The sequence below is a fragment of the Raphanus sativus genome, chromosome 7, assembly GCF_000801105.2.
Source record: "Raphanus sativus cultivar WK10039 chromosome 7, ASM80110v3, whole genome shotgun sequence".
Taxonomy (NCBI): domain Eukaryota; kingdom Viridiplantae; phylum Streptophyta; class Magnoliopsida; order Brassicales; family Brassicaceae; genus Raphanus; species Raphanus sativus.
This window is the reverse complement of record NC_079517.1, coordinates 5,622,286-5,648,314: the sequence shown is the minus strand read 5'-3', so window position 1 is coordinate 5,648,314 and position 26,029 is coordinate 5,622,286. Positions and strand designations below refer to the sequence as shown.

General features: G+C 39.4%; 8 protein-coding genes and 1 non-coding gene across 9 annotated transcripts; 7 read left to right on the top strand and 2 right to left on the bottom strand.

Annotated features, from left to right (window-relative positions):
- Window positions 1-91: 91 nt before the first annotated feature.
- Window positions 92-1,099, bottom strand: LOC108818457 (NDR1/HIN1-like protein 3). Its single transcript, XM_018591430.2, has one exon. The coding sequence runs from the start codon at window positions 983-985 to the stop codon at window positions 275-277; it is 711 nt and encodes a 236-aa protein (XP_018446932.1). The 5' UTR covers window positions 986-1,099; the 3' UTR covers window positions 92-274.
- Window positions 1,100-3,241: 2,142 nt separating this feature from the next.
- LOC108814801 (nudix hydrolase 27, chloroplastic) lies at window positions 3,242-5,462 on the top strand. Its single transcript, XM_018587433.2, has 6 exons — window positions 3,242-3,539; window positions 3,637-3,687; window positions 4,049-4,141; window positions 4,263-4,357; window positions 4,445-4,559; window positions 4,639-5,462. The coding sequence occupies exons 1-6, from the start codon at window positions 3,321-3,323 to the stop codon at window positions 4,723-4,725; spliced, it is 660 nt and encodes a 219-aa protein (XP_018442935.1). The 5' UTR covers window positions 3,242-3,320; the 3' UTR covers window positions 4,726-5,462.
- LOC108814348 (uncharacterized) lies at window positions 5,323-10,253 on the top strand. The gene is made up of 19 exons (XM_018586901.2): window positions 5,323-5,462; window positions 5,567-5,639; window positions 5,710-5,832; window positions 5,947-6,116; window positions 6,290-6,439; window positions 6,552-6,695; window positions 7,017-7,065; window positions 7,153-7,466; window positions 7,571-7,702; window positions 7,813-7,944; window positions 8,028-8,114; window positions 8,209-8,331; window positions 8,424-8,532; window positions 8,623-8,754; window positions 8,851-8,985; window positions 9,099-9,250; window positions 9,368-9,508; window positions 9,591-9,911; window positions 10,007-10,253. The coding sequence occupies exons 1-19, from the start codon at window positions 5,406-5,408 to the stop codon at window positions 10,103-10,105; spliced, it is 2,643 nt and encodes an 880-aa protein (XP_018442403.1). The 5' UTR covers window positions 5,323-5,405; the 3' UTR covers window positions 10,106-10,253.
- Window positions 10,254-10,653: 400 nt separating this feature from the next.
- Window positions 10,654-12,446, top strand: LOC108816000 (uncharacterized). Its single transcript, XM_018588552.2, has 9 exons — window positions 10,654-10,793; window positions 10,893-11,012; window positions 11,116-11,183; window positions 11,310-11,418; window positions 11,513-11,581; window positions 11,674-11,731; window positions 11,831-12,066; window positions 12,143-12,194; window positions 12,269-12,446. Exons 1-9 carry the CDS (start codon window positions 10,791-10,793, stop codon window positions 12,334-12,336), a joined length of 783 nt encoding a protein of 260 aa, XP_018444054.1. The 5' UTR covers window positions 10,654-10,790; the 3' UTR covers window positions 12,337-12,446.
- A 1,657-nt stretch (window positions 12,447-14,103) lies between these two features.
- LOC108816537 (uncharacterized) lies at window positions 14,104-15,147 on the top strand. Its single transcript, XM_018589109.2, is given in 1 exon segment — window positions 14,104-15,147. A coding segment is annotated over 1 exon segment (522 nt). The 5' UTR covers window positions 14,104-14,492; the 3' UTR covers window positions 15,015-15,147.
- A 2,433-nt stretch (window positions 15,148-17,580) lies between these two features.
- On the top strand, window positions 17,581-19,997 carry LOC108818090 (fasciclin-like arabinogalactan protein 17). The gene is made up of 3 exons (XM_018590953.2): window positions 17,581-18,984; window positions 19,565-19,673; window positions 19,754-19,997. Exons 1-2 carry the CDS (start codon window positions 17,676-17,678, stop codon window positions 19,636-19,638), a joined length of 1,383 nt encoding a protein of 460 aa, XP_018446455.1. The 5' UTR covers window positions 17,581-17,675; the 3' UTR covers window positions 19,639-19,673; window positions 19,754-19,997.
- A 731-nt stretch (window positions 19,998-20,728) lies between these two features.
- On the top strand, window positions 20,729-25,116 carry LOC108818039 (putative pentatricopeptide repeat-containing protein At5g06400, mitochondrial). Its single transcript, XM_056990630.1, has 2 exons — window positions 20,729-24,356; window positions 24,652-25,116. Exons 1-2 carry the CDS (start codon window positions 21,282-21,284, stop codon window positions 24,724-24,726), a joined length of 3,150 nt encoding a protein of 1,049 aa, XP_056846610.1. The 5' UTR covers window positions 20,729-21,281; the 3' UTR covers window positions 24,727-25,116.
- LOC130498269 (U2 spliceosomal RNA) lies at window positions 20,730-20,925 on the top strand. The gene has a single exon (XR_008937185.1). It is a non-coding gene; the product is annotated as a U2 spliceosomal RNA (small nuclear RNA).
- On the bottom strand, window positions 24,873-26,021 carry LOC108815231 (iron-sulfur cluster co-chaperone protein HscB homolog). The gene is made up of 5 exons (XM_056990925.1): window positions 25,641-26,021; window positions 25,437-25,533; window positions 25,266-25,355; window positions 25,085-25,150; window positions 24,873-24,950 (listed from the first exon to the last, which is right to left on the bottom strand). The coding sequence occupies exons 1-5, from the start codon at window positions 25,994-25,996 to the stop codon at window positions 24,873-24,875; spliced, it is 687 nt and encodes a 228-aa protein (XP_056846905.1). The 5' UTR covers window positions 25,997-26,021.
- Window positions 26,022-26,029: the final 8 nt, after the last annotated feature.

Below are 26,029 nucleotides of genomic sequence, written 5' to 3'. Positions count from 1 at the left end.
CAAACTGTTTGACCGGTTCTCTCGTGTACTTGTACAGTTATGCTTCAATTTTTTTTTAGTTATGCTTCATTCTAACGATGATTCATATATATTTATAAGAAAAACTATTTTATTTACATGGAACCATACACTAAAAGATTATTACACAAAACATATACCTCTCCAACAATATCACATAAAGTCCATGTACGAAAATAATGAAGATAAACAATCTAAAAGATAATATAAATGAAACGGAATTGGAAGACAATATCATTGACTTTGACTAGTAGCATCAAAAGTCAATGTCACACTTGGTCCGCTGAAACTGAAACCCGCTGGTTACATTAGAGGAACTGAGAGGAACCTTGAGATCACACCTAACCTTGGGCTTGAACCTCCACGACTTGATCAACCCGAACTTAAACCTAACCCTAAGCCTCAGCTTCGCATCGATCCTGTATATCCCCGACTTCAGATCCTCGTCCAGATCCTTCCGTTCTCCGCCGTTAAGCAGCACCAAGCTCTGTCCCGACAGTTTACTCCCCACCTCGGTCGTGTTCTTGTGCCCCTGGTAAAACGGCGCGACGTTACCGTTACCGAACCGCTGGTCTCCGTAGTATCCCCTGACCTCGATCTGGTCGTAGTAGACGCCGATCCGTCGGTTAGGGTTCCGGATCGTGAAGTTGAGGTCGAGGCTGTACTGGAGGTTGTTGTCCGCGCCGAGTGTGAACTGCGTGAGCTTGGCGTCGGCGACGTGGAACTTGATTGCGTTTGGACGGAAGATAAGCCAGATGATCAGAGCGGCGATGCCTAGGATGATGGCTATGGTTATGAGGATGTTGAAGATGACGCTCAAGATGCAGCATCCGCAGCAGCCGAGACAGTCGCCTATGCAGCCGCAGCATCCGCCGCCGCCTCTTCCGTGGCTGTGGGAGACTTTCCTCGGCGGAGGAATCGATGGGCCGTAGTAGGCGCCGTTCAAGTCATTGTGCCTGTCTCCCATGTGTTCAGTGAAACGCTTGTGAATAAAGTTTCTTTGTTTTGTGTAATGATTTGAATAAAAGGTGAGAGAGAAAGTAAAAATGGAATTGTTATTAGGTGAAGGACGAAGAGGATGTGTATAAATACACTGTGGAGATAACGTGTGTTAGATAAAACGTTTAAATTTAACGCGGTTTGTTTTTGAAAGTCAAAGGTGACGCGGCTGTTTAATATTTGTAAGATAGATCAGAGATTTGATTAAGTAGAGGTTACTTGCGAGTTGCGGTACAGTTCTTATATTTAGGACAAGGATTTGATCAAAAAAAAAAAGATATTTAGGACAAGGATTTAATAAACATTTCATTTTTTTTTCTCTCGTGTTCTTATGTAACTTGTTTGTTAAAAATGATCATTATAATTGGTTAAGCACTTGTATTTTTCTTTTCAATCTTAAGATAATTTGGTGATTAACTGGGCGTTGGTCTTTTCCGTGTACTAAAATATCTAAACGTGAATATCTGTATAACGACAAAGGAGGTGTATACATGTGTGGATGTGATGAAACCTTAGTGCGGTAGTTGGTTTTGGGAATTGTAAAGAGAGTCATCTTTACAATGTCATACGAACCTTCCAAGAAACTTCATTAAAAGCGACTGCCCTAAGCTAGCCATGTTATTGTTTTCGAATCTTGACTAAAGACTTTCAAGCAGCAGTTAGAAACCGAAAGACGAATATCAATAAGTCTATACAACATTACAAACAAACCTGTCCTTGTCTGAATCTGAAATTCCGAAACTTTCAAAAAACTAAGAACATTATCTTTGATCTACACTTAATAGGTTGCAATCGAGGTTGGGTTTACCGCGGAAGGAGCGGTTCTTCAATAAAAGAAAATGTCAATTACATTTATTATAACATGAGTGACGAAACAAAATGTCTTCAATTCTACAGATCATAATTTTTTTTTGTGATTAATGAAAATGTCCAATGTCAAATATTTCCGAGCTTCAAATAAAATAAAGCATATCACTATATCAGAGACTTATAATGTTTTAAATAATGCTAAAAGCAAGAAAAACTAAGGAAAGTTGGTGTTGAAGATGGATGCTGTGACCTTTAGTTGCAAACGAAGATTAGGTGAAAAGATGCTTTCAAATGTTACATCTTTCTTAAATAAGAAAGGTCAAGCAAATTTAAAAAATAGAATAAATATTAGATCGCAACTCAGCTGTATTATATTATAGAAACAACTAGTATGTCGAATTGATAAATAAAGAAAACAATATTATCTAAAAAATCCTTGAATTCTTTCATAAGGGTATCCTGTCGAAGTTTAACAGTAATAATCCTAAACATGAAAGGTATCCTAAACAAGGTTTCTATAAAATTCTTTCACTAGTTGGTTGCTTTCAATGGTTACAAAACATTTAAAAGAAAACACATGATGAACAAACTAGTTAGATTTACAAAATATTGGAATGGAGAAAAATGCTTTGTCGCGGTGTTGTTTAGTTGTTTTATTTGTAATTCTAAAAAGTAGTTGCTCACTAAACTGCTTACTTTTTTTTATTATGGGTTTGTTTGCATGAATGAAGCAGTTCAATGGAAAGAAACGACGAGGAGTTTAGTTGTTTGTAGGGATTGGAACTTGTAGGAAACGATCAGTACTATCTTTTCGATTTTGAAATGCCTCAGAAAACATGTTAAAGAAACCGCGGCAATCTATTATGAAGGTGACTAACAGGTAATTAACAGCGAAATTGCTCAATTGGATGCTGTGATAAAAAAACACATTAAAAATGATCTCATTTATTAAATCCTACCAGATTTTTGTAGTTGGCAATGCATTATGATTCCAAGCCTAACCTGTTCACCGTTGGTATAGTTTCTTAATTCCTAAAACACGTGGAGAGTTGTATATGGACTAATGACAAAAATATCATAGCACAAACTATGTTTGTTAATTAGTAGTTTACGATCAGATTATGTAAACGGGGATCCTATAAATATGTTTATATTGAGATGTAAATCAACTCTCCATCACCATTAAAGTGGTCTTACGTTTCACTGTTTCACTTTCCATCATAGCCTTTTCAGATTTGCGACTTATAGATTCACTGTTCGACTGCTCTCGTGGAAAAATATTCATCTGGATCGGTAAATTTTTGTTTTGGTACGTGTTTACATGGCAGGAGAGTTAAAACGACGACGTTTGGGTGTCAAAGGAGAGGGGTAGCGTCGTAAATAATATCCTTTTATGATTTTATCGCTTCGGAGAGGGAAGTTAGATATCGCTAAGCGGAGGAGGGAGGGAGGGAGGGGAGAGGAAGCCTTAGATTAGAATAGTTCCCGCCGCCATGGCCGTTACGGCGTCTGGATTCATCGGCAAAGCTACAATCTCCTCCGTTCGAGTAGAGTTCTCTTCCAAATTATCATACCTGAAACGTCCCTTCTCTGCCTCAAAGCCTCCGGTGGTTCGGTCCGTAGCCTTATCGCCGCCGGCGAGAACAGTTGAGTCACCGCCGGTTGGTTACCGGAAAAATGTTGGGATTTGTCTCGTTAGTCCATGTAGAAAGGTAATTCGCTTCTTCTTCAGTGTAGAACACAATGCTCTCGCCTCTGGGAGATTTATGGTTTACTGTGATTGGGATTGAAATGGATTTGGTTTGGCAGATTTTTACTGCATCAAAGATTCACGTTCCGGATACATGGCAAATGCCTCAGGTGAGAATCCTAGAGAAGCTCTCTCTCTCTCTTTGCAATCTCACTAAAAGCAAGTGTTTTTAGTAAATAGTACTTTCATGCACTGCATAGCTCACTTCTCACCAAACAAAATCTTTTTTTTGTTAAGTGCAATAACCAATGAAGAGTTGTTTTGGATTGAAGTTATAACTTTGGGTAAATCAAATAGAACGAGACACTGAGGTTCCCTGAGTCCCTATTGTGCTAATAATAACTCACCTAGGGGATGAGGAAAAAAGAGATTTAGTAAAAAAGTAGTTTAGAATGGAGAATGACCAGTTTATGATCCCTCTAGGGTTATCAATTTTGCTAGATGTTAATGAACTTCTTACTGCTTTTATAGGGTGGTGCTGATGAGGGAGAAGATCTTAGAAATGCTGCTTTTAGAGAGCTCAGAGAAGAAACAGGGGTTACCTCTGCTGAATTCATTGCCGAGGCACGCTTTTTTACAACAAGATTCCTTTTTTTTTTTCCTTTTCAATGTTTTATTGATAGAGTTGGATCTTTCTTGTGTTTATCTACCAAACTGAGCTTTCACTAGTGTTTCAACCATCTAGATACCAAACTGGCTGACCTATGATTTCCCCCGGGATGTGAAGGACAAACTGAATCGGAAATGGCGAACAAGTTACAAAGGCCAAGCTCAGAAATGGTTAACTAAGCACACATATATATACACACAATCTCAAAGACTGTCCCATTGCCTGATATCATTTGTCTTGATGATTGTCTGATACAGGTTTCTCTTCAAGTTCACTGGCAAGGAAGAAGAAATAAATCTCCTAGGAGATGGTACTGCAAAACCAGAGTTTAAGGTGTGGTCCTGGATGCTACCCGAACAAGTGATTGAACATGTGAGTTTCTTTGCCTGTTTAGTGTTTTTATGGTTCTTGGATCTTGTTGGTCTTTATCATTCATTTTCTTCGATGGCAGGCTGTATATTTCAAGAGACCTGTCTACGAGCATGTCATAAATCAATTCAATCCTTACTTTGTGGATGAAGACAAGGAACTCCCGTAAGGATTGAAACGTACACAAGATCGGTCAAAAAAAAAGTGAATACTGATTAGGAGGAAATCAACCAATCATTATACCCCCATCATAGATGAAATTGCTTCATTATCTTTATGTTTGGACACTTCAAAAATTGTACTTATGAAATGCAAACTACTGTTCTTAGAGAGCTCATAATCGAAGTTTTCATGGCATTGGATAATAAATTATCCAGCAATATTTAAGCATTCTTATTCCTGAGATGTATTTGCATAAGAACCGATGATTCTGTTGAACTTTGGTTATATATAAATAAATCATCAGGAACTTGTTAACTATCTGAAACTTCCTTCCAGTTTCCGTTGGTCTGTAAAGAGAGTTATAAGCCCACGTAAAAGTTACAAATAGGCTTTGACAACTATTAGTTATATCCTTTTGTGGGCTTCGAAAAGCCCATGTAAATTCATCTTAAACCCTTCCTTTTTTTTCTTTCTGCAAAGCGTTCGCCGGCGTCTGTCTATTTGGCCGATTATTGGTTTAAAAAGGCGTCTACTTAAACCAGCCTAATCAAACACCTTAACCGATTTCCTCCTTTCTCTTCCGCCACCACCTCTGTTCGTTATTAGGTATTTCACACCAGAACTGTTGACTGCTCTCTTTCAACTCGAGGAGAAAGCTTAGTTGTGATTCTTACTACGTAGCTAACAATGGTTCGCTCCAAGGCTCCTGGAAAGAAGCAGCAGAAGAAAGGAATCGACTTTAAGGTGATTTCGCTTAGGGCTCTTTCACTTGTTTTCGAGAGTTTCGTCCGATGGAGGTATTGTTTGGCTGATGATGATGTCTTTTTGGATGTTTTTGAATTTGGCAGAAAATAAAGAGAAAACTCGGGAGAAAGTTACCACCACCAAAGAATGCAACCAACACAGAGATTAAATCTCAAGGTATCTCCTTTCTTCTTACCCTTTAAAGCTCTCTCTGCTTGTTGTTGAAATAGCTTTATTTATGTTGCAGCAATTGTACTTCCTGAGCAAAGTGTGGGAGCAGAGAAGAGTGGCTTAGCTACTAGTAAGAAAGGTTTGACCTTGCACGAGCTTCTGAGACAAACTTCACATCACAATGCCAAAGTTCGCAAAAGTATCTATCTTCTTTCCTCCTTTTCTTATTTTACATGTTTTCGTTGAAGAAAATACTGTAATATGATGTCCCTTCTTGGATATTAAATGTTTTCGTTTTTTTTTGTCTGTGTAGATGCGTTACATGGTATCAAAGACCTTTTGGAGCATAATCCGGCAGAGCTACAGTCGCTTAAATTCGCTATCATTGATAAACTCAGGGAACGTCTTAGTGATGATGATAAGTCTGTGAGAGACATTTTCTATTTGCTTTTTGATTCCAAGATCTTCCCCTCTTGTGTTGAGGTATTTGTTGCTTCTTCTTCTTTCACTTGCTTACATTTTAGTTTCTTGTGCTAGTCACTTCATAGTAAAGAGCTGCAGAATGTGAACTTGCATGTTTTGAAATGTTCATGTCTTTTATACTTGAACCATTGTGTATGTATCTAACAGATGATCCTGTGTACGGATTTATTCAGGATAACCAGGGCCCTATGGTGACACTTTTGATGCCACACATATTTAAAGCTATGGCCGAGTCATCTATTGATGTTCGTTTGATGGCTTTCAAGTTTTTCCACCTTGTTGTAAAGCACTACCCTCCTACCTTTTCCTTGTATGCTGATAAGGTATTATTGAATTATTACAAAAAGACGTCTACCTTTCCAGTTTCTGCTCTAATACTTCTTTCTATACGTGCAAGATGTTCCTTGAATTTTTCAACCTACTAACTTCATGCAGATTCTAGAAAACTACAAGGATATTATTCAGAAAAACCATTTCTATGTCCAAGATAGAAGCAAGCTGAATGTAGCTCTTTCTGGGTTGGCACATTGCCTGTCTCTGTTGCCGTGTGATGAGAGCGACACTGAATCACAGAAAGAGGTATGCAAGTCATTTTCACTCTAGATGACTCCAAAGTTCTTCTTTCCCAAATGCCATGAAGTAGCATAGCAATTATATGTTTCTGTTTGTTTTTGGTCTCTAACTTGATAGAAAAATTCCGCTATTTTAAAAAAAAAAGATTCTAGGGAACCATATGGATTAAAAAGCAGCCTCATGGCTCCGTTAATATATTCACTGTCTTATACACTCCCAACGGCTTTGGGAGTGCACTTTGTTTTCCCTATTCTAACAGTTTCCTTTTCTTTTTTTTTTTTGCATTTTGTGCTCTTATATTTTTCTTTTATGTTGGGACCTTTACAGAATGAAACGCTACTTGCCTATGAACAAGATGGGACAAAAGAATCTGCTCGTATGTGCCGTCTGTCTTCTTTTTCTATGGTTTTGAACGTGCTGAAGACGACAGTGTTGCTTACCATTTTACTATGGGTTTTTACAGGTTTTGCCCATGTCTCCGGAAGATTGAAAGAGATTGTTGGAGTCTTAGTCAGCTGTTTCCAAGATTTCATCCCGTTGATTCATACTCCGGGAGGATTCGACGAGAAATCGTTTAGTTGTTTACACCATATACTTTGCAGCATAGGTTATGCAATCAAGTTTTCCATCCGTATGCACATTCAAAGACAGACTATGTCGCTACCTGCATCTGAGGATGTTACTCTGATGTTATTGGATCAAGACATTGCGCCAATTATATCAAAAAAGTTACTTGGTTCTTTCCCCCTTAATCCAGAGAACAATTTTTCTGGAAAGGTATGCATCACGTAAATAATAGGCAACATTAAGTAGTTTATTTATATGTTCTCCCTCCTGCCTAGTTAAGAAATAACACTATTAAGTTGGTTTATTGTTGACAGGTTGAAGAAAGGTACTTCATCCTCAATAGTGTTTTGGCAGAAATCTTTTTGGAAGTGAGTGATTGGAGCCACCTCTCTTCTGACCTGTGCAATAGATTTCTAGTATTTATTGAAATTACTCTATTAAACAAGGTTAGCGCTCACTGCTTTACACTAATCTGATTAATATGTTCTGAACTGCTAATTTACTAGAAGGAGAACAAAAATGTCTCACCGGGATTTGGGAACATCTGTTTTTGCAGATCAGCAGGAGCAAAGAGCAGCGTAAACCTATTCCTAAACCTATTCACGAAAAGACTTCACTTGCACTGCTACCCGCTGTTCCAAAACTTATTTTGAGGATGGACAGTGACTGGAGAGAAAATCTTCTGCAGGTTTGTCTAAGATTCTTAGATCAGTTTGAGCAGTAACATCATTGTACATCTGATTACTTGTATTATTGTATATATTTTTCCAGGCATTTACTTCTACCTTCAACAGTTGCAAACCAGAGTCTCCACTCACGTTAGCCTGCATCTCAGTAGTTAGAAACATGATTATCCCTGTAAGTACAAATTTCAATGGTATATGTTCAACCTTGGACTGTTTCTATATTTCCAACTCTTTTAATCAATAAAAAATATGTGTAATATCTGCAGAATGGAGATATCCTTGATCTCAGCGCAAGTGATCCCACAGTAAATAACTACCAGAGTGCTTGGGTCAACAAACTTCCATCTCTGCTAAATCAGTTGGGTGATAAACATCCATTATCATCGCAGGTGCAAACCCATAACTCATACAATTCATGACCTTTTTGATCAACAAGGATCACGTTCTCACTTAATTTCTCTTCTGTATTTTTTCTCTTCAGGCTGTTTTGAAGCTTTTGCTTGACCTTGGGCGAGTTGGGTGTCTGAATGCTTCCCCCACATTCGAAGAAGACATCATAAAGTTCTTCAACCCTTGTAGTCAGGGAGAAGGTTCAACTTTCACTGCTTTGAAAACATGTGTTCTGAGATTCTTTAGTGTACTAAACTGAAACAGAGCTTGTCAAATGTTTAATTATACAGGTGATGCGTCTGGTGGAGCATTTGCAAGTCTCCCTCGGGAAGCCCAAGACTTGGCTCTCTCTTTCCTTTACTACTTCTCGATAAACAATTTTAGCCCTCCTCTGCTCGAATCAATAATTTCATGCTGTCTGTGTGAGTTTCACATCTCCTTCGTCAATACATATGCTTTAATTCAACTTTTATAATGACCTCTGCTGATGAGTGAACAATACTTAATGTATATCGCAGATCCACAACTTGAACCAGCTGTGTTGTATCGGATAGTGGAAGTTGTTCACAATGCCTATAGAGATGGATACATCCAGATTACAGATCATTTCAGCTTCCTCATCAGTTTAATTGCACGTTTTAAAGTTGTTCCAGGTACTACTATTCTGTTTGTAAACGATATGAGAGCTCTGCTTGTTAGAAGAGAGATGATCATGCTTTTTTTTTGGTGATAAGCTGACCTTATAGCGGTTTCGATATTCATGTAGAGAAAGGCCAGTTTTCGATGGAGTGTAATGAGCAGGAGACATATCGTGGCACATTAAAAGCACTTACAGACCTTGTGTGCTCACGTTTATCAAACACGGGTGATGTCTCCCTTGTCCTCCAGATTCTAGAGAAAGTTCTTCTCGAACAGATAGTAAGTTTGTATATTTTTTTTTTTTTGAACATAGTAAGTTTGTATTTTGATAATACTAATATGTTAAATGCCTAGTAACATATTCTCATATAATAACATCACCTGTTCTTGATGCAGAATCTGAAGCCTGGGTTGGACAATGGATGTGCCATACTTAGGATTGTATGCACGTTGGACTCTAAACCTACAACCCTTTCTGAAAGCAGCATAACCACTCTAAGTGAATATTTACCTGGTTATCTGATCGACATAGTCAAGGTTGAGCCCTTAGTTCCTAATAAACACACCCTTTAAACATGTTTTTGGGACTAGCACATCTCACTGCCCTCTTCTATTGCAGTGTATACCAGAAGATAAGGAGAACTCTTGCCTCTACAATCAAACATGTCTCTACTATTTAATACCATGTTATTTCCTGTTCGAACGGAGCTCCAAACTCACAGAAGAGGTTCTCAAAAGAATGCAATTCCTAGTGAGTGAAAACACTAAGGCGCTGGAATCAGTAGTTCAAGACAGGGAGAGCGGTCGAAGCTCATTGGACTTGATACAGAGCATTGTCTCTGTGGTCCTGCTGATGCACAACGACGTCAAAGTCAGGAAGATAATATCGTCATCCAAGTCAGAGATCGATTTGATTCTGCAGAACGTTATCTCGTTGCAGGTTTGATTCTCCTTAGTCTCTTTACTCGTTATGTCAACTGCAAAACCCATTTGATGGAGACTTGATGAGTTTGTTTGGTTTGTCTCCCCTTGCAGTCCTCTGGAAGCACGAGCTTGACGGTGGAAGGAAAACATATGATGAAAATTGCGGGAGAGCGACTTAAGATTGCATCCAACAGCTTAGTCACAAAATGAAGTTTACAAGTTAAGAGAACAGAGACATATGTTTCACAATGACTGTAACATGAAATGTATTTGGTTCTCTGCCTGTTTTGAAAAGCAGCAATTTTGGTGACAAGACAAACTATATCTTACAATTTTCTATCGATTTACTTTTATTCAAGTAACAAAAGAAAAAGACAACAATTATAGCTTAAAACATGAAAGGTTTGAGCTTTGTCTCTTCTTACTCTTGTGGTCTGTTGGTGTCTTAGGTGACAACTGGGTTAGTGTCGTTTTTAGTTTGTTAACTCTCTTGTATGTCTCGTCTCTATCAGTGTGGTTGTGGTCTTTTCGTAACTTCTAGTAATGAAACAAGAGATGATAATGGTTATGAAGTTAAACTGTGTCATAAGTCATAACACTAGAGTTATTAAGCAAAAAAAAGTCACATTTGAGTTGATGATGGGCTTAGTCAATGATTAAGCCCATTAGTTATTTGTTTACGTTATCGTTTAATCTCTACCACTTTAAAAGCAATGGGCTTAGTTAACACAGAAAGGTAAAAGACCCAAGATCCAACTGTTGGTGGATAAAAAGGACCCGAGATCCGACTGTTTAATAAAAACCCTAAACCTCACAGTCTCTACTGAAACATCTTCTCTCCGTCTCGTCCCGTCCCGTCCCGTCCCGTCTCAGTCACCGACTAAAACCCTAAACAATGGTTCGTTCTTCACCGGCGGAGTATTATATTGTGATTTTACCTTTTCGTTTCTTCAATCTCTGACTATCTATCTATGTTGCTTGATTGGGGGAACAACAGCCGCAGGGAGATTATATAGAATTGCACCAGAAGAGGCATGGACGTCGCCTCGATTACGAAGAGCGCAAGCGCAAGAAGGAGGCGCGTGCTGTTCACAAGCGCTCCAAACAGGCTCAGAATGTTCTCTCTAACTTGTTCCTTCCACTTTTCTTTTTGCTTTTCAACTCTTTTTTTTTTTTGTTTTTCTTCCTAATTTGTCTATTTTGTGTGTGAATTTGGGCAGTCAATAGGAATAAAGGGTAAGATGATTGCCAAGAAAAACTATGCTGAGAAAGCTCAAATGAAGAAGACGTAAGTCATTCTTCTCCTCTTATTGATTACTGCTCTCGCCATCGAATTGTCAAAAATTAAATAAATTAATGTATAACCGAGAAGACTTTTAGTTAAAGTTTTTTTTTATTTTTTGGACACGAATAGATTAAAAATGCACGAGGAGAGTTCATCAAGGCGTAAAGCTGATGAGGATGTTCAGGAAGGAGCTGTTCCTGCTTATCTTCTTGATCGTGAGAACACCACTCGCGCCAAGGTTTTGTTTCTCTTTCGAGTTTGATATAAAGATGATTCTTGTGGGGAGGGAAAGCAAATGCAGTGACATATCGTATGTGTTTCTCGGGTTGTAGGTTCTTAGCAACACCATTAAGCAAAAGAGGAAAGAGAAAGCTGGGAAATGGGAGGTCCCTCTTCCCAAGGTGAAAAAACTCTCTTCATCATCATCATCTTGTTGTATACACTTAAGCTTAAAGTTTCACTCTTGGCAGCTAAAATCCATTTCATTCTCCAGGTCCGTCCCGTGGCTGAAGATGAAATGTTCAGAGTGATCCGATCTGGGAAGAGGAAAAGTACGTTTTTATTCGCTCACCGTAGACTGTATTCTCAGTTTTGCTTTGTAGCTAGACTGTCACTTTCCAAGTATTGAAAATGTGTTCCCTTATTTGCAGCAAAACAGTGGAAGAGGATGGTTACGAAAGCTACGTTTGTTGGACCTGGTTTCACAAGGAAGCCACCAAAGTATGAGCGTTTCATCCGCCCTTCTGGACTGCGTTTCACCAAGGCCCACGTTACTCACCCTGAGCTGAGATGCACTTTCTGTCTTGAGATTATTGGAATCAAGAAGAATCCCAACGGTCCAATGTATACTTCACTTGGTGTCATGACTAGAGGAACTATCATTGAGGTTAGTTAACTTACTCCCAATATATTGGGTGCTCACTTTGTCCACCTATGCCTGATATGTGAATTGGGTTTTGCAGGTCAATGTGAGTGAGCTTGGTCTTGTTACACCAGGTGGAAAAGTCGTCTGGGGTAAGTGATCAAAATATGCATAATTGTAACCTGTGATGTTACTACCTTAACTCTCTTATTTGTTTCTGTTTCAGGGAAATACGCTCAAGTGACGAACAATCCAGAGAATGATGGATGTATTAACGCAGTTTTGCTTGTTTAATCAAAATCTCCAGCAATGTTAGAGAGATCTGAACAGAGTCTTTAAGAAGGCAATAATCTTGGTTGTTACTTTCTATTTAGTTTTCTGAAAACAGTTTTTTCTAATGTTTATCTCAAGTTTGTCTTCTCATCACCTTAACCAGCTCTTACAGCTTTCCAAGGACCCACAAAATGTTAGATCTGTTACGTGCATGTAATGCAAGAAACATATATGTGTACAAGTAAAGGTTTTACTTAATAGAAATACAAGTTACATCAGTGAGATGAGAAGAAGCTTTTAAGTTTATATATCAGCTTGTGGTTGGTAAGGCAATGGCTTAGTAGTCGACACAGCTTGACCGCTCTGTGTCACTGTTTTTCCATCAAGAACCACCAAGCCCGTTCTGCAATATATAGGCGAAATAATCCTCACGGTTCTCGAAAACGTCGTAGCATCCAAGTTTCGTTTAGAAGCAGGTGTCTAGCGGTAAGTAATTGGAAAAGTAGATATTGTGATTGGCATAGATGCAAGTCCTCCACGAATAGAGATAATTGGGTTGTTTCTTGTTTTTAGATAATTGGGCCGTTGTCAATAATAGACAATATTATGCCCCTTTAATATGGTGCAAAGGCCAGCCTCAAATATTTTCAATAGGGGCGGGCATTTTGGTTATTCTATCGGTTCGGGTTCAGTTCGGTCTGGTTGATTCGGTTTTAAAAAAATTTAAGTTAAAGTAAATCATATTTACTTCGGGTTGGATCGGTTTTGGTTCGGTTTGTGTTTCGGTTAAATTTAATCGGATTTTCTTAGTTTAGTTCTTTTAAGAGAAATCATGTTTTGAAACATCAACGCATGGTCCTGAAATCATCATGTTGGTGAAAATAAAAAAATAAACTATGTGAGCTAAATCTAATATATAACTAAATCAATAATTTTTTATGTTTAAACGTAAAACCAGACATTAAAGTGTAATTTAGTTATTTTAGATTATTATCTTTGAACCTAATATAAATATTATTGGCAATAAAAGTGGCACTTCGGTTATTTTATGAATTCGATTTCGGTTCGACTTGGTTAATTCGGTTTTAGAATTTTTCCAACTGAAATAAACCATAACTAATTTGGTTCGGTTTTAACTCGGTTTAGTTCGGTTGGTTCGGTTCAGTTCGGTTTTTTTGCCCACCCCTAATTTTCCATATTTGCAATTATTTTAGACATATTATACTCTATATTTGTGTGTTTTTAATGAGATTTGGTAATATATTTGTGTATTAGTATGAGATATTTACAAAAAAAATGTAATGAGACAATACATTACTTTTTTGGTGAAACAGTATGATTAATACACACATATATTCTTACATATTTTAATTTTAATATTTGTATTGTTTTTTTTTTCTTGTCAGCATGTTTTAACATTATATTGAAATCTTTTAATTGCTAGTAAGAATCCTGATGGGATGATAATGTCGCAATAATGATATTTATTTACACAACTGTGAATGAATAGTCAAGAATCAAAGAGATAAAAATAGGTAAAAGTGGAAAAATATCACAACAAAAAAAGAGTGTATATAGAATTTCCCTTCTTAGAGATAGTGTCAAACATTAAATGTAACACATAATAACCTCTTTGAGGTAACTTTGTTTTCTGTAGATATGTGACTAGATAATGCTTAATTCTATATAAATCCACGGATATAAATTAGTAATATGTTGTATATATATACACGTATTGATACGATTCATGGGTCGTCTTCATATACTAGCAAGTTAGCAACATTCATAACCGAAGCAGTAACCCAAAATCATTTCTTTCTGCCTTTAATGAATCTCCAGAGAGTGAGAGACTGACTGACTAAAAGGCTAAAACCATTACAAGACACTCTCTCTCTCTCTTTCCCAAACAAACTCTTCAGATTCTCGGGAAAAATATTGTTTTCTGTCGCCTAGTTTTGTCTCTTTGTAATAGATTCTTCTTTCTTGTGTGTCTGTCCGTCTCTCTCCCATTTTCTTTTTCCTGTAAGGGATTCAATGCCTGATTTTCTCGGGAAAATTTCGAATTTTGTTTTGATTCGGTGATGTACATTGAGCAGAGACGAGCGGAGAAGACGAAGACAACGGTCGAGAGATTTGTGCGTTGATTACCTTTTCTTTTTGGGCTTTGGTCGGCATATATGAATCCGTCGAGCTCTTCTGAATCGTCTCTCGGCGGGAAACAACCGAGTCTCCGCCGAAGTCTATCAACGCCGCCGCTGTGCTGCAGAGGTTCCACGGCGGCGGAGTTTTGCGGCGGTACGACTGCGGGATTCGCCGCCTTGTGTTGCTGCGCCCCTTGCAGCGTGGTGAGTCTAGTGGTCTTCGCCGTCTACAAAGCCCCTCGCGCAATCTGCCGCCGCGGTATCCGTCGTATGATGCGGCGGAGAGGACGGAGAGCGAAGACGGATGTTTTGTTGGATAATGGAGATTGCGAGAGGAGGCTGTGCAAAGTTGGGAGCTCGCAGTTCGCTATTCATCCGTTAGGGAGCAAAGACGATGGAGAGTTGAATAAATTAGCGATGTATTTGTCAGAGGAAGAAGAAGACGACGACGACGAAGTGATTGCCTTAGAGAAAGAGATGTGGAACAGATTTAACAGTGGAGGTTTCTGGCGAAGCACTTCATAAGCCGAAACGGCGTCGTCTGCAAGAACCGATTAGATTCCAAAGTGTGTTAAAGACAGTTCGAAATGTAGTTGTTGATCAAATACCATATGATCTTGTTCATATTTTGAAAATAAACGTCCCCATTTCACAATGTATATATGATCAATGAATTCACATCATAACTAGTCAAAAGACTCGAGATCGTATTATGTTATTGTATTTGTCTAACTCTATTACTTTTTTTAGAGGAATCAGGTTAATTATGCTTAGCCGTACAAGTAGACCACTAGCTGATGAGTGAAGTCTCTACTCAAACGATACTTTTTTCCATAGAATATTCTAGTCAAATCATCGTCAAAAGCTATGTTTAATTTTATATGGCGTATTCAAGATGCGTAATCTGTAGGTTCATGAACTTAAGCTGACTGTGATTGGATCAAAAATCATGGCAACGTTGTGTGTGTAGGTTACACACCAATCTATGCGTTTACACATGATAACAACAGAAAGTAATAGAGATTTTATTAAATTAATGAGGAAGTAGAGAAAAGCATGTGTATGAATTTGGAACGTGGCATACATACCCTAATGAATAGTCTAAGTAGGTCTCAAGCAGTGGTGAATAACAACATCCACAACCCCAAGATTCACAAACCACATCAAAACTGTTAATTAAAATACACAGAACATAAATGTTAAGAGTTGGTTTTGTACTGAGACGTGTTAAGTAGGTGAGATACCAGAGAAGAATTCAGCGATAGATTCGGAAGAAGCGTGGCGTGGGATATAGAATATAGAAGTGCTATAGCTATATTGTAGGTGTGACAGCTTAGAGCTAGAGAGGGAGAGTGAGAGAGAAGGTCAGGTCAGGTGGTAAAATAATAAAGGAGGTTGAGTGAAACAAGTGAATAAAGTTAAGTGACTAGGGTTCCATGTGAATCCAGAGTACAGTGTGTGTCTTCGTGTAAACTGTCCTTTTCTCTCTTTACCACTTTCTCCAGTGTGGGGACCCTTTTGATTTTTGTATCTAAACATTGATTCACTCAGTTCCTACCACCACGCCACTACTTTCCTCTCCAATATTTATTGAACTCTTTAACTTCTGTTTCCTCTTTTACCTATACTTACAATAACATTTTTGTTTAGTTTCAAATTGTCTTACAATAGAAATGTGCAGCTTGTGATGCGACATTTCTTCATGAATTTTAGTATGCGTTGAATCCCATGCATTACGTCTTTTAATATCATTAAGGTGATGAGAACTTTGTATTTCATTTTGTCTTCCAATAATACTTTTTCTTGTTCACTGTTAAATAAAACTCATGTCGAGTAAAGCCTATTTTCCAATCAGAATTTATCAATCATGTAATTCTTCTTATCTAAGAATATGGACTTTTTAATACATGATTACTCGTTTTATTATGTTTGTACTCTATCTCACAATTATTATTTAATTTTATAAATTTTATGAATGTGGAATCCTGAGTAGCATGGTATAAAACTATTGCAATGTCCATTCCATCTTATATATAGTTATATTCTAGTAATAAAACGAGTAACCATGTATTACAAGTACAATTACAATATAATTGCATAATTTTATATATTTAGTCTTCTTGTCGTGTTTGCTAGTAAAACATATACAAACTAAATTCCATATACCAAACAAATCACACATAACAAAGAAAAAATGTTACTCTAAAAAATGATAATCATGTCTATTGTTGTGAAATTCGGGCAACCTGGGCTATAAAGGCGAGGTGGTGTCATCATGAAGATTCCCTGCTGCTCAAATCATAACTAGTCGTCTTATGGTTGAATTCATGGTTAGGCTGAGGATAGTCCAGGGCCACGTCACGTTTCTAAGCTTTACAAAAGTGAGAAAATATGAAAGACCCAGAGGCTTCAGGGGATGTAATGCACTCACTAGAGGCGATGAATGTTCAAGATACAACTATTAATGTGTACTTTAGAAAACGGGTGACATACATTTGTGGACTCCCTCACATACTGATCCAAACCTCGGGACTGTAACAAAATGGGCCAAACGGGCCAGAAGGCCTAAAACAAATATCAAAACCTTTTTCCTGGTTAATTAGAGAGAAACCACGGTAGACGCTTCTTGTTTTCGGACGTACGCGCACAAAAGTTTACAAAAACCCAAGGCATAACTTACTATAGACTAGTAGGTATCTAGATGGGAAGTTTACGTCTCAAACCGACAACATTTTTATAAAGCCACGTGTTCCTCGGTTCCTCTTTGCTTCGCAATCACATTCACTCGCATGAGTCTTTTTAGATTGTTCTTCACAATAATTTCACTTTCAAGTTAAGTACTATTATCACATATACTTGCATAATTTCCTTTTTACCAAATCACATAATTTTTTAGCTTACAAAAGAAAAAAAAAGAGTTGAAAGCTAAAGTCGCAAACATTATAAAATTCTGAGTGGGGCCCTAAACCAGCCTGGTCCGAAAGGTCGAAAACCCCAAAACTAAACAACACAGACACACAACCAAACTCATCTCTCTCTTTCTCACACTTCCACTTGCCATCGCCGACACTTCAAGAAATACTAAAAGAAAGAAAAAATAAAATAAAAAGAAAGTAAACTCTTTCTTTCACCCCCCCCCCCCCCCCCAGAAAAAGAAAGAAAGAAAGAAAGTAAAGAGAAAAAATTATTGTTCCATCTTTTCCGATCTAACAGAGCTCCATGGATCGTCGTATCTATGGTGGCTCCGCCGCCATTAATCTCATCCTCTCCCTCCTTTTCTTCTCCGCCACATCTGCATTATCCAAGAACCAGATTCCTTCCTCCTCCGGGTCGGGTCAGATCAACTCCAACTCCGTCCTCGTAGCTCTCCTCGACTCCCGTTACACTGAACTCTCCGAGCTCGTCGAGAAGGCTCTCCTCCTTCAGACACTAGAAGAAGCCGTTGGTCGTCACAACATCACTATCTTCGCCCCTCGCAACGAAGCTCTGGAGCGTGACCTTGACCCCGAGTTCAAGCGGTTCTTGCTCGAGCCAGGTAATCTCAAATCTCTCCAGACGCTCCTCATGTTCCACATTATCCCCAACCGGGTCGGGTCGGACAATTGGCCCGACGAGGAGTCGGGTCGGGTCAAGCACGAGACGCTGGGGAACGATCAGCTCCATTTGAGCAAGACCAAAGGAGGAGACGGCAAAAAGATGGTCGATTCGGCTGAGATTATCCGACCCGACGACTTGACCCGACCCGATGGACTGATCCACGGGATCGAGCGGCTTCTCATCCCTCGCTCCGTCCAAGAGGATTTCAACCGCCGCCGTAGCCTCCAGTCAATCTCCGCCGTATTACCAGAAGGAGCTCCGGAGGTTGACCCGAGAACAAACCGTCTCAAGAAAAAACCCGCTCCGGTACCCGCCGGATCCCCGCCGGCTCTCCCGATCCAATCCGCGATGGCTCCCGGTCCGTCGCTGGCTCCTGCTCCCGCTCCGGGACCGGGAGGCAAGCACCACCACTTCGACGGCGAGGCTCAGGTCAAGGACTTCATCCACACGCTGCTGCATTACGGCGGCTACAACGAGATGGCGGACATTCTCGTGAATCTGACGTCGCTCGCGACGGAGATGGGTCGTCTGGTGTCGGAAGGTTATGTGCTGACGGTTCTCGCTCCTAACGACGAGGCCATGGCGAAGCTGACGACGGATCAGCTGAGCGAGCCTGGAGCTCCGGAGCAGATTATGTATTACCACATCATCCCTGAGTATCAGACGGAGGAGAGTATGTATAACTCTGTTCGGAGATTCGGGAAAGTGAAGTACGATACGCTGCGTTTTCCTCATAAGGTTGCGGCTAAGGAGGCTGATGGTTCGGTTAAGTTCGGTGACGGTGAGAGGTCGGCGTATTTGTTCGATCCTGACATTTATACCGACGGTCGGATTTCGGTTCAGGGGATTGATGGTGTTTTGTTCCCTGAAGTTGAGGAGACTGTTGAATCGGTTAAGAAACCGGTTAAGAAAGTTGTTCAGCAGAGAAGAGGTACGTCTTTTGGTTTCATTGATCCTATAGTTGCGTTTACATTTGGCAAGTTTAGATTATTTAAGTTTAGTAAATTGATCAGATGCATGATTTGTCTGATGGAAGTAGTCACTAGTTGTCTTGAGAGTAGTAGTTTTGTAAGATCAATACAGCCATGGTTCTAGTCTTTCCAGTTCCGAGAATGTAAGATCTTCGGTGAATGGCTCGTTGTAGAGTTTACTGAGCTAATTCAGGATGCTGCTACCACGAGCAAGAGGTAGAGTTATTAGGAAACTATAGATTTGTGAGAATATTGGTCCATGGTTACTACTAAGCACAAGCAAGAATCAAAGAAGGGTTAGGCTTTGTGTGTGTGTGTATGTTTGGTCACAGCTCTTAGCTAAGCTGGCTATAAGCATCTTGTCACGTTTGGTATGGTATCTTCAAGGTGGTTTGTCAGCAAAATATGTAGATAGCTTTTTAGCAAACTGAAAAACTAATTTATACTAATAACTAAGGGGAGAATCATGGAGACATGAGTGTGTATTATTGTTGACTTTGACCTAATAAATGTGTTATTGTTGTCACTCAAACAAAACAGGGAAATTGTTGGAAGTAACATGTAGAATGCTTGGTGCTCTTGGCAAGGACAATTACCTCAGCAGATGCCAGTGAATTCACAGACCCGCCAAAGAAGCACATTTGAAAAGGTTAGGATTTTTTTGCAATGTTCATTGGTCTGTTTAAGCTTGCTGTAACCTGAATTCGTGTACTTCTCTTCTTTACTCAGCTGACTCAGGATTTGGCATTGGTTGAATAGTAAACAGAAGAGAGGATAATAATCTTCCATGGAGTGAAAATGATGTTTTGCTTTGTTTTCTTAAATATATATATCTTTCGAGGGGTGTTTTATACTTGGTCTTGGATTATTAATACTGTAAATTAGATATACCAATCATTTATTTATTTGTTTTTGTGGTGTATGAAACTCTGAGTTCAATCAATAAAAATGGGAAACAAAACCTTTTCTTTCATCTTAAGGATTAGTTGTTTCGTTTGGTCTCATTGGCTTTAACTATGGGGAAAGTATATTTCCATTTGGTCTGGTAAGAGAATATAATCAAACAATGATACGTTGTTTCTGAGTCTACTGTTCTGGGAGAATGTATTCTTTTTTTTTTATAAATAATGAAATATTTGGTATAATATAAAAGTATTCACATGGACATAGGAGATGGGTTGTCTCGTGGCTGTGACTGGAGGACAAACACAGACTTAGCTGTCTCCATGTTATTCATCTCTGCTCTCTCTCTCTCTCTCTGTCTATTATTGTTTTGGTTCTTCAATCCAATAAGAGAGAGAGAGTTGACAGAATAAACGTAAAAAGTAGGGTAGCGTTATTAGAAAGCCAGGACCAGTTTTTTTTTTCCTTCTAACAAATCAAATGATCTAAAGATCAGTTAAAGGTGAAAAACTGATCACGAGAATGGAAAATCTGCGTAAAGGTAACTTCGTTTTTATTTCGATCTGTAAATGTAAGAGAGGCTCTCTCTCTCACAATTAGCTGTACAAGGTAAGTAAGAAGAAGCCCAGCTACTCTAGCAAAGACTTGTTGGGCTTTTGAGTTCAAGAATTGTCGGTTTAGGCCTCGAACACCCGCTAAAATAGAAAGAGTGTCTATTTTCGAAGTCCCACATCGCTAACGAAACACGAATAGAAGGCATGAGAAGCTGTATAAAATACTCGGCCAGGCTTCGTTACAATTCATACCTTTCTCGGCCTTTTGGCTAAGATCAAGTGTAGTATCTGTTCTTATCAGTTTAATATCTGATATGTGGTCCATCGGGCCACACGATATTAACTCTATTTTTTTAGGGTAAAGGCCCGTTAAGATAGCTTGCTATCTGTGTTTTTGCGAGTCGTCTGTGCGTTGCACTACTGCACGGGCTTGGCTCAACCCGCTAATTATTCAGTCCAATTTTTTAATTTAAAGCAAGTAAAAAACTATAATTTGTTTAGTTGGCCCATGTATTCTTTTTCTTAGTCAACTGGCCCAAATAACCATATGGACGAGGTAGAAGGCCTTCTGATTGGGCTTGTTCACGTAACTTACTAAAATAGTCACTGTGGGGAAAAAAAAGTATTGAGAAACGTAAATGTAATTTGTTTTTTTCTGGGAGGTGTTTTTGACAAAATGCACAAATCAATTTGTTAACGATAATTTTAACCGCTCTATCTTGACCGTTATTTTCTTTCACCACCTCTTTTTCCTTTTCCCGGTTGCTGTCAGAATTGACTTCAGATTGAAAAGAACAGCGATGAAAGCCTTGTTTCGAATCAAGTCTTTCTTAATGGATCAGACACGAAGAAGCACCGTACTCGTCTCTTTCTCACCTTTCTCAAAGTCATCCAAATTCAAAACCCGTGACACACAATCAAAGATCCAAGCAGAAGCTACATCAATCAACTCACTTTTTAACGAGATCACCGAGATTTTGGGATCCGATGCTGTCCAATTAGACCAAACCAACCAGCTGAGATTTCCCGTGTCGGATGAAACCCTAGGCGATGGAGGATTGGTTTCTTGCACGCAAACTGTTCGTGAAAATGCTAGAGTCGGATTTTCAAATGCAAATGAAGAGGCTAACCAAGGTGTTGTTGTTGTTGTTTCTGAAGAACTCGACGTCAGCCCCGTGGTTCATGAGGTTACGAGCGTCATCAGAGCAGATGACGATATCACGTCTTCCATGGAGGACAAGTTAGAGAAGCTGAGTCTTCGGTTCGAACCAGAGATCGTAGAGAAAGTGCTCAAAAGGTGCTTCAAGGTCCCTCATCTAGCTCTGAGGTTCTTTAATTGGGTGAAAGACAAGGACGGTTTTTCACATACAGTAGGAGTTTACAACACAATGCTGAGCATAGCTGGGGAAGCGAGGGATCTCGATATGGTAGAAGAATTAGTGAAAGAAATGGAGAGAAACTCGTGTGATAGGGATGTCAAGACGTGGACTATTCTCATCTCTGTGTACGGTAAAGCGAGAAAGATTGGGAAAGGGCTGCTTGTCTTTGAGAAAATGAAGAAAGATGGCTTCGAACCCGACGCTGCGGCTTATAATATCATGATTAGGTCTCTATGCATCGCTGGGAGAGGTGATCTCGCGCTTGAGTTCTATAAGGAGATGATTGAAAAAGGTATTACTTTTGGTTTGAGGACGTACAAGATGTTACTGGACTGCACAGCGAGATCAGAGAAAGTTGATGTAGTCCAGTCTATTGCAGACGACATGGTTAGGATATGCCAAGTTTCAGAACACGATGCGTTTGGTTATCTGCTCAAGAGTTTTTGTGTTTCTGGAAAGATAAGAGAGGCACTGGAGCTGATTCGGGTGTTGAAGAACAAGGAGGTGTGCATCGACGCTAAGTATTTCGAGATTTTGGTTAAAGGACTCTGCAGAGCTAATAGGATGGTAGACGCTCTAGAGATTGTTGAGATAATGAAGAAGAGGAATATGGATGACTCAAATGTCAGCGAGATCATTATCAGTGGGTATCTTAGGCAAAACAATGTTTCTAAAGCACTTGAACAACTGGAAGTTATAAGAAGAAACTCAAAGCGTTCACCGAGAGTTTCTACATACACTGAGATTATGCAACACCTGTTCAAGGAGAAAGAGTTTCAAAAGGGTTGCGAATTGTTTAAAGAGATGGTAGATAACGGGATTGAGCCTGACAGCGTCGCTATCACAGCCGTGGTTGCTGGTTACTTGGGCCAAAACCGAGTAGAAGAGGCGTGGAAGGTGTTTAGCAGCATGGAGGAAAAGGGCTTCAAACCGACGTGGAAAGCTTATTCAATTTTTGTGAAGGAGCTCTGTAAGTCAGCAAATTACGATGAGATCCTAAAGCTACTTAATCAGATGCACGCCTCCAAGATTGCTATCAGGGATGATATGTTTTCTTGGGTTATCTCTTGCATGGAGAAACATGGCGAAAAGGAGAAGATTGAACATATCAAACAACTTCAGAAGAAATGCACATTCCATCAAGAACTAAACGGATCTTGCAAGACAGAGTTAAGGCAAGAAGAGGAGCTTGTTGATGACTATATTCGTCCGCAAGTAGCGCAGCACTCTTCATCTGCTGTTGACGTAATGGATGTGCAAGAAATTTGTGGCATCTTATCATCCTCCCGAGATTGGGAGAGAACACAAGAATCTCTAGAGAAATCGACAGTCAAGTTCACACCAGAACTAGTAGTTGAGGTTCTTCGCAACGGCAAGATACATGGGAACGCTGTTCTACGTTTCTTTACATGGGTGGGGAAAAGAAATGGTTACAAACACAGTTCCGAGGCGTACAACATGAGCATCAAAGTAGCAGGGTGTGGGAAAGATTTCAAGCAGATGAGGAATCTGTTTTACGAGATGAGAAGACAAGGTTGCGTGATAACACAAGACACATGGGGAATCATGATAATGCAGTATGGTAGAACCGGTCTAACCGACATTGCGATCAGAACGTTCAAGGAAATGAAAGATACTGGTCTGTCTCCAAGGCCTTCGACCTTCAAGTGTTTAGTCACAGTTCTCTGCGAGAAGAAAGGCAGGAACGTTGAAGAAGCCATCAGAACATTCCGGGAGATGATTCGTTCAGGTTTTGTTCCAGATAAGGAACTAGTCCAAGACTACTTGGGATGCTTATGTGAAGTCGGTAACACAAAGGAGGCGAAACATTGTTTGGATTCTCTTGGCAAGATAGGTTTCTCAGTCCCTGTGGCTTACTCCATTTACATAAGAGCTCTTTGTCGAATAGGAAAACTAGAGGAAGCTCTGTCAGAACTAGCCAGCTTTAAAGGAGAGAGGTCTTTACTGGACCAGTTTACTTATGGAAGCATTGTTCATGGTCTACTGCAGAGGGGACAGTTACAAGGAGCATTGGACAAAGTGAATTCCATGAAGGAAGTAGGAATAAAACCTGGTGTACATGTCTACACGTCTCTGATTGTTCACTTCTTCAAGGAGAAACAGATAGACAAGGTAATAGAGACATGCAAGGAAATGGAAGAAGAAAGCTGTGAGCCTACGGTTGTTACATATACGGCAATGATATGTGGGTACATGAGCCTAGGGAAAGCGAAAGAGGCTTGGAAAATATTCAATGATATGAAAGAGAAGGGAACTTCACCAGATTTTAAAACATACAGTAAGTTCATAAACTGTTTGTGCCAAGCAGGTGAATCTGAAGATGCACTGAGACTTGTGTCTGAGATGCTGGATAAGGGTATTGCTCCAAGCACTGTCAATTTCCGAACAGTTTTATATGGGTTGAACAGAGAAGGTAAGCATGACCTTGCCCGGAGTGTTTTACAGAAGAAGTCTGCTTTGCTAGCACAGAGAAAGGTATCTACATGACCTCTCTTTATCTGACATTCCAATGTAGCAAATCAATGTTTTTCCTTCTTAATAACGAATCCGTGAATGCTCTTTTATTACAAAGTCTTGGGTTCTATATAAGTAAACATGAAGCTAAGATGCTTTTATCATAACGTGTTTCCTTTCAAAGGGTAAGGCTTTAAAGAAGAAAACGAACAAAAAAATGGTTTATCTTTTAAGGACTAGTTTCCTCATCATAGCTTCTTGACAATTTCTTCACAAGCTCGCTCGTAATAAGTCATTCTTTGGATACATTTTACAGCTTCATCAAACCTGTGGCTTTCAAAGGCTTCGACAAAAGAGTCAGACCATTGGTTCAGTTTCTCTTGTACCTTGAGAAAAACAACAAAACCACATTGGTTAGATCAGTGTAGTATATTCAACCAATGCCCAAAGATGTGCAGATTCTTAAGTTGTTTGAAAAGCCAAAGAAGTTGATGAAAGACCGAAGCATCTAAAGGAAGCTTAGATCAATCAGGATGTTCAAGGTACCTGGGATCGGATCTGGTCTAACTCTTTTGAATTATTTGCTTCTGCAATGGCCTCTCTGAGTTCCATAATCTGACACCATTTTCGTAGAACAAAACCAAGTGAAGGTGTTTAGTCATAGCAGATAAGTGTGTTTGCAGTCGCACAAACAAAACAAAAAAAAAAACCATTGAGAAACTGATCTTTTGTGAGTAAGACTCATTTACCTCCATTAACAAGGTTGGATCTGTTATTGTTTCTTCTTCATTGACATTTTTACCATTCAGCTTCATCTAAAAGAAAACGGAACCAATATCAAACGTTAACTCACAAGGATCTATCTATATTTCTCCAAACCAAACCAGTTAGCAACAAGAGCAACAGCAATGGTAGGTGAAGAGAGCTTACGATATACATTGCTCTTGAGAGTCGCTTGGTTAATGTCCGGTAAGCTTCAGTCACCTTTGCAGACTGGTCTGCTGCGAAATCTCTTTCTTTCTGTTAACAAAATTGTAAGAAATATAATAAACAGCAAGTAAATGATAAGCTCTCTCAGTGTAGTAAAAAAACAAGGGAGACCTGAGATTTGTTGTGAACTAAATCAGGATGAAGCTTCTTTTGCCAGTCTTTGTAAATGCCTTCAAGGCTCCCACCATCTAACTCATACTTCTTCTCCCTATTTTATTAAAAATTCAAACACCCAGATTTCAAAGGTCTCATCTTTTGCACGATCCTCCAAGCTTATTGGAATCCAACTAAAAAGTATAAACCTTTACTACTTACAAGCCAAATATTTGAAAGTAATCGACGGAATCATGGACGGGTTGAATGGTGCGGCACGATTCACAGAACAAAAACGCAGCTTTCTCCGACGAGGAGCCACAGTTCCAGCACACGGAGGAGCTTCTCTTGTCGTCGCAGGATCCCTCCGAGCAAAAACCTCTCCCGGAAAATCGGAGCCCCAGGGGTGGTTTATTAGCTGAAGAAGAAGAAGATTGCAGAGATTTGCTGATCAAGTGAGTTCGTGAATTATTAGCGAGTGGATTGCACCGGAAAGTAGAAGAAGAAGAAGGAGAATATGATCGTCTTGTTAAAAGGGTGGAGACTGAAGCCACCAGCTTCCTCCTTGCTCGGTTCATTTGGGGAGGTCGCGAGAAACAGAGAGAGAAAAG